This window comes from Sorex araneus, chromosome 1 (genome assembly GCF_027595985.1).
Source record: "Sorex araneus isolate mSorAra2 chromosome 1, mSorAra2.pri, whole genome shotgun sequence".
NCBI classification, from domain to species: Eukaryota; Metazoa; Chordata; class Mammalia; order Eulipotyphla; family Soricidae; genus Sorex; species Sorex araneus.
The window spans coordinates 72,737,420-72,744,651 of NC_073302.1; the positions used below are offsets into that span (position 1 = coordinate 72,737,420).

Here is a 7,232-nt window from a genome sequence, read left to right on the forward strand (position 1 = left end):
GACTGGGAAAAATAAAGGTTCCCAGATATCATCATACTCCCCAGAAGAACCCTTTACATTTGAAAGAATGGAAAGATTACAGTGGAGGTTTGTTTCTCTCCCCATTATTAAAATTTGAGCACCCTCCCTGCAATTCATGGACATAAGTTCCTAACCCATCACCACTGATGTTATGAAAAATGGAGGAGAAGCACAGATACAACACCCACTTCCCTGAGTGAATCTACTGGGAGTGTTCAATGAATTATTATTAACACGACTTTCCCTGTGAGTTTTGCTGGGCCTCTCAAAAGTAGAATTTGTTTTGGACAATATCAATTTCCTTAATACTTCTTCAGAGTTCACATAATTGGTTTACGTTTAATAGTTTTCTTTCAAAAAGCAACCGACTTATTTTCTGAATAGATAGTTTGTGTTCATTAATATTTAGGTTTGCAAGAAAGGGTAAATTCATCTGGATAACTATGATAGTACACATGAATATTATAGCTTGGACTTATGTTTCACTACTGATTTCTTAAAATTTAAAACAATGATTTAATAACTAAGGGAAGGGGCTGGAGCAATAGCACCGCATGTAGGGCATTTGCCTTGCATGAGGCCAACCCGGGTTCGATTCCCAGCATCCCATATGGTCCCTTGAGCACTTCCAGGGGTAATTCCTGAGTGCAGAGCCAGGAATAACCCCTGTGCATCGCCAGGTGTGACCCAAAAAGCAAAAACAATAATAAATAAATAAATAAACTAAGGGAAAGTTTAAGTACAAAATTTATTGCAGAGAAGAGATTAAAACCCTTCCTTATGTAAACCAAAATTAACATTTGTTTTACATGACTACTAGTAGTTGGAAAAGTCATCTATTACAAATGCAAACTTTGGATGAAAGCCCGGTGATGATGCTTGTTCATTCAGGTCAGTGAATGCACTCAGAGTCCAGGGGGAAAATTTTCAGGATAATGGTCTCAGTGGGATCATACAAAGAGATGATAGAAGAGGGATAATAAATTGCATTTTTAATAAATGATTACTTTCCTCCTGTGCAAACATGAGTGACCTTCACATCCAGTTATCCAGTCACTGATTCCCAAGTTCATGCCCTGTGTCACAGAGCAAGGATTTTATGAAGTATCCTGTGCGTTTGTTGGGGCGTACTCAATCTATACACTCAGTATAGATTGGAAATCAGGAAAAAGAGGGGACTATGGAGACTCCTCCCCATCTCCACACACCTCTTCCTTCTAGAAACACTTTTAACCATCCCACCCTTCTCCAGAGTGTCCCTCCTGTGCCCATTTACCAAGGCAGCTAATATCATTAGGAACCATCCCTCACCCATGCGTGACACGTAGAGGAGAAGGAAACTGAACAGTAGGGGGAGGGGGTAGGACTAAACTCCCACATGAAAAATGTGCTCAGTTTATCTACATCTACATTATTTGGGGAGTTTACTCCTGGCTCTGTGCTAGGGATCACCCCTGGCAGTCTCAGGGGACCATAATGGGTTTCCGGGATGGGGAGGCAAACTAGAGTCAAACATGTGTGTGCAAATACCCTACTCACTGTACTATTGCTCAGAACCCCTTAACTATATTTTAAAATAGAAGCCCATTAAGTCTAAAGTAGCTTCTGGGGGTCTGAGGAGAGGAGGTTTGGGGGACAATTGCCAAGAATCATATCCAGGGACTCACACAGGCAGGCAAGGCAAGTGTTTTTCTGCTGAGCTACATTCCCCCAGCCTAAAGCAATGTCTGCTGCCTTTCCAAGGTTTTCAATATTGGAGCACTATGGCTTCACTTCTTGCTAGAACCCACTTTCTGAGGGGGCAGAGAAATCCATAATTTCCTTTAGAAGTAGCAAAAAATGACAAAACTAGCCTTGCAGCAAAGGTTCAAGCAAATACCCCTTCCAGTGTGCCATTATGGGCTCTTCTTCATGCTCCTGTGTATTACTGGGGACATTTCATAACTTATGAATATAACATACAGCTTAGGCATCTGTAAAATGAGACTGGCCTTTTCTGAGGCAGTGAATGAGGGTAAAAGAAGCAACACAGATATGGAGAGTTATTTCAACCAGCTATGCACATGCTTGTCAAGCAGGATTCCGGGAGCATATTTTCGGGAGTAGCCCTTGAACATCTCCAAGTAAGGTCCCTCCCTCTAAAAAACCTCCCAAAGTATAAAAAGTTCATAACAGAGAATGCCACATAAAGGGCATTCAGTTGTTATAAGTGAGCTGTGACAGAAATTCCTCACTTCAGAGAGTAGGAGACTGAGTCCCAGAAAGTTGAAAGCTCGTGTGCAAGCGGAAAAGCATCAGACATCTCCTTCTACTGCCCTGTCTCCTGACTTAACCTCCTCTGTAAAAACACACAATAAAACATAATCGAGATGAAGCCAGGTTTTAAAATCAATGTCTCAAGTCTGAAGATGCACAAGCGTATCTTGAAAGCCTCATAGACAAATTCTTGGAGGGGTGGGCAGGGAGGAGAGCAGAAAGCGTCTAGGGATGCAGGGATATCCCCACTCTCGCTGTGCAAAGGTGATCGTGCTGAGAGCCACTCCTTTGGCATGTTTCCTTGGTGTTGACTTCCTTGTTCAGAGCTGGGACAGGCCAGGATATCTGTGGAATCGCTGTCCCATTGCATAGTGCTGGCCCTGAGCTCTCATGCTGGGTGACTGTCGCTGCTTTTCCTCCCTGTGTCCCCTGTTTGTGTTTCCCTGCAGCTTCAGCCCACGGGGGAGCTGGAGTTTCCTGCCTCAGCACTGCAGGCCCGGCCTGGTCACAGCCATCACTGCTATAGACTCTTCATAGGATGGTGGGGCCTCAGGGCCCATGTTGGGGCTTTCAGGGTGTTCAAAGTCCGTCTCGGTGTAGAGAGGTGGAGGTACTCCTGTGGCTGCTCCCTCTGCCTGACCAGACTTCTTTTCAGCCCCAAGAATCTCTTCATAAGCAGGAGGATAAAAGTTTGGCCTGGGGGACAAAATGCCACAAACAGACATGTGTTATTCCAACAGTTAATGCCAACAAGACATATGCCTGCCTCTCTCAGATGCCACTGTGTGAAGTTAAACTGTTAAGAAACACTGATTTCAAAACAGATGTACTTCTTCCCTGGCATCCCTGTTTTTTTTTTTTTCATTTTGTGTTTTTTTTTTTTTAACTGCTCACTCCTGCAGAATCTGTTTTATCAGCCAGGGAACATATGCCTTTGTAAGCCCCATTGTTCCCAGAGGAAAACTCCAAGCCATGCCTTCTCATTGGAACCAGTGAAGTTTAAGTGTGAGTGCCTTATCAGGGCTCAGAGCCAGGGGGGCCTCTGCTGTGGAACTTCTCTCCACCCAGTTATTTAGTGCCTGCTCACCCTTGTCCCCATTCACACATATAAGCAGTGCAATTGCACTCACTGCCTCTGAGCCCCAAAGCCAACACAGTGATAAATGAAAACAAGCTCCATGTAGACTCCTAAAGGACACCAGTTGCTTCTTTCTTTCCCACTCTTCAGTCACTGCAGGCTGTTTCCGAAAGAGCATACCCATATGCATGCTTCTCAAGCTATTTCAGCTGATGACTTAGGTACATTCCAGGTGCAGCCAGTTAGATACCAACAGGCCCATGGCTAGAGAAGCCTTACCCAGAGTCTCATGCCCAGAGAGAATCTGGCCCACTGTTGCTCGTTGCTAAATCTTTCTGGCTGCTCTGTCATGAATGGGACTGAGGGTGGGGTGGAGATGAGGAAGAGAGAGGGTGAATTTGTCCAGTTGTGTATTTATAGAGCAAATTGCCCCAGACCTTCAGGGATTGTTTGTGGTATGTAACCATAACAGAACCCAGACTGCCTTTCATAGCCACAGCCCTATTCCAAATGTCACCAGGCCCGTAGCCAAATAACTGGAGGAGTTATCTGCCTACTGTACGGCTTTTATCTCGGTCTTCACCCAGAATAGCCAGAGTTGCCTAGCATGGCACATGTGTAAAGACACGGAAGACAAGAAGGTGAGCTGTTCCCGGTAGTGATCTGAGCGACTCCAGGATTGTAGTCACCTGCCCCCGAAATTCCATCACCTCTCCCAATCCCCACCCCCCATACCACTCCATATTCCCACTGCCCTGAATATGATGGCTTTCCACCATGGCAGATTCTTTTGCTTTGAGACCTTACTTAACCTGGGCTTCATGTTGAACACACATGCTTCTGAGAAATGTAAGTTACCATTGGCTGATCCAGTAGCCATTCTGAGTGGGCTGCATTTCTAAGCAGCAGGAAATAGTGAAAACATGATACTATCTGCAATTTTAAATATTTCAGTATGATACAACATTATACTCATGTTGATCAACTGAAGCCACATTCTAAAGGTAATGAGTTACTCTGATCATGGATTCTACTCAGGGACAATTAACCATATCTATATCAATTCTATATCCTTGTCCCCTCAAATCTCATCTAGAAAGAGCTTCTACAATCTATCATAATTTTGAGTCAAGCCCAGAGACCTTCTTGTTTAATATAATAAACATTGGAAATATGTTAGTAACTTATTAATTAGAATAGTACTATCAAAATCAATCACCACAGATAAATTTCTTTATTCAAGATACATCGAATAGCAAAATATTTTAGACAAAGGTGAAGAAACCAAACAAATGTGTCTTAGAGACTTGTAGAATAATGCCTGAGAGTTTTATCCCTAAAGTCTGTGTTCATCCAAGGAGGTCTCTGGCCATATTATACTGACCATAAGATTAACTACATTTCTTACTATGATTATATATACATATATAAACATTCACTTATTGTGCAACACCAACATTATTTATTTCCAGAAGTTTTCATTATCTCAAACTAAAGCTTTGTGCTAGTTAAGCATGTATTCCTCAACTACTCCTTTTCCTAGCTACTAATAAACACTTTTTCTAGGAGTCTGACTACTTTAGGTATATTATATAATATAATACTTTAGTATTTGTCATTTATTGTGTCTGTTTTATTTTACTTAACATAATGTCTGAAAGCTTTGTCTGTGATGTATCATGCATGAGATTCCTTTTGGGAGTCAAATAATATTCCACATGTGCTTATACCACATTTTATTTATCTATTTATCTACTGCTGAATAGGCTGTTTCCATCTCTGGGCTATTGTGAATAACCAGTGTTCAAAATTGGGGTTATCTCTCTGAGATAAACCCCTCTCAAAGCTTCTCCTAAAGAAAACATCATTCTTCCTAATGTCATAGTAATTCCCCAGCGGTAAAGTCATGAATCTAGATCAACAGTCCCATGAGAAACTTAAATCTTTCCACAATAGAATTAGAAGTCATTCCATTTTCTAGAATTCAGTCCCATCATAGCCCTCCTCAGTCCTCTGGCTTCTCAGCACATACCTGTCCACTGTGGCCAATGGCAGGGCTGCCCCCCGATAAAAATGTTGTCCGAGGTCCTGGATGAACATTCCTTTGCTTTCCCTCACCTGGCGATAGGTGCTCCAGAAAATTCCACTCAGAAGAATCACAAATCCCAGAGGCAGAAGCAAATAGGTGAGAACCATGTTCTCCCAACAGCTGAATATTGAATCTGAGGAAATGAAGTAGGCCCCCAGGCATATCATCAGAAAGCCTGTCAAGGGGACAAGGGCACAGAAAACCAGACCAGTTGTGTTCCGCATCCCTGCTCCTTTGGAACCAGCTCACTGACCCTGCCACTCCCTTCTTTCCCTTGCACTGAGAGAATGCTTTCATTAGCCAGCTCACAGCTTTATACATTCTGGGATTAACTGGCCTTTGGACAACCAAATGAAGCAGGCACTTAGAAGCTACTGATTAACCATTGAATGCAACTCTAATATCCCTGGAGGATTAACCTAAAAACAGCACTGCGTGCTGCAGGAGGCAGTGACTTCTCATGGCTGTCTTGTTCTTCCACACTGGGTGAAACCCTTAGCTGACCCCGGTTATTTGGGAAGAGTTCTCAAAGGACATTTCCTCTTAATGGATCAATTCTTCACTCTGCTAGAAAAATGACGAATCTGGATAAACTATCTTTGTGCATGACATAGCAGGAAGTCTTGCCCTTATTCTTTCTTGCCCTGAACTGAGAAGATAATTTTTAAAGGTAGTTAACATCTTAAGTTTGCCTGTTTTAATGCATCCAACTGCATTGCCCTCCTAAATTATTGAGGGGGTAGGGAACCCAAGAGAAAAGCTGAAGGTGAATGTCCTGATTTCTCTTCTATTTTCAAGAAGATGATCATCAAAAGGAAAGGGAAGGATATTGCTGGAAAGAAATATAACAGTAGGCTGAACTTGGGGATCTGGGAAGATTTCTGGTGATGGTTGTAAAACATTAAGACCTAGTGACTCTGCTCTGATTCTGGTCTTGTAACCTTCCACTTGCTGGGGCCTAAATGTTGAGATTCCAGGATCACTTCTATTTAACATAAGGTTGTTTGATTGTTAAATATGTATATTTTTGCCCAGTCACTCACCATTGTTGGCTCACTAGAAATATTTGAACTAAATACCACCCTTCTGGTTCTCAAAAAAGACTTTAAGTATTTGATAAAAGGCATCCACAAAAATAAATGTTTTTGAGAAGCACCACCTTCAATCCTCATCTTTCTTCACACACCTTATGGTTTTCCAGAACCCACTAGCACACAAAAGTCTCTGGAGAGTCTTGTAATCTTTTCCTCTACCCACTCATTCACACATATTAAATGAAATTTGTTTCGGTAGATGCAGCTAAACATTGCTCAGTCGTCCAGGGCCTGAGAGATAGTATAATGGGTAAGGCCCCTGGCCATGCACACAACCAACTCGGGTTCATACCTGGCATGTGTACAGTTTCCTGAGCACCATCAGGAGTGATCCCTGAGCAGAGTCATCAATGAGCACTTCTGATTGTAGCCCCAATAAACAAACGTTTCATTGTCAAAAAAACAAGCAAAAGACCTTCCAAAACCTACATTTTTTATTTCTATGTGAAATTTGCTTCTTTTCTCTTGACTATCTTTGTAGATTTTCAATTCCACAGCATGTTAATGCTCTAATTCTTCCTTTTTCATTAGATGCTTGGAGGAAATCTAAACCCCTTCAGTTGAGAAAGGTTATCTCAGGTCTTTGTTAGGCATCACCTCACTACTCCATTACCATTATTTTCCATAGCTTCCCAATGGAAATAGCAGTTATTTATACAGAACTTTAGAGTTTCTTGCAGGGATTTATCATCCA

General features: G+C 42.1%; 1 protein-coding gene across 1 annotated transcript; it reads right to left on the minus strand.

The window, feature by feature from the left end:
* Window positions 1–2,759: 2,759 nt before the first annotated feature.
* TMEM252 (transmembrane protein 252) lies at window positions 2,760–5,668 on the minus strand. Its single transcript, XM_012936054.2, has 2 exons — window positions 5,388–5,668; window positions 2,760–2,973 (listed from the first exon to the last, which is right to left on the minus strand). The coding sequence occupies exons 1-2, from the start codon at window positions 5,666–5,668 to the stop codon at window positions 2,760–2,762; spliced, it is 495 nt and encodes a 164-aa protein (XP_012791508.1).
* Between the last annotated feature and the right edge of the window lie 1,564 nt (window positions 5,669–7,232).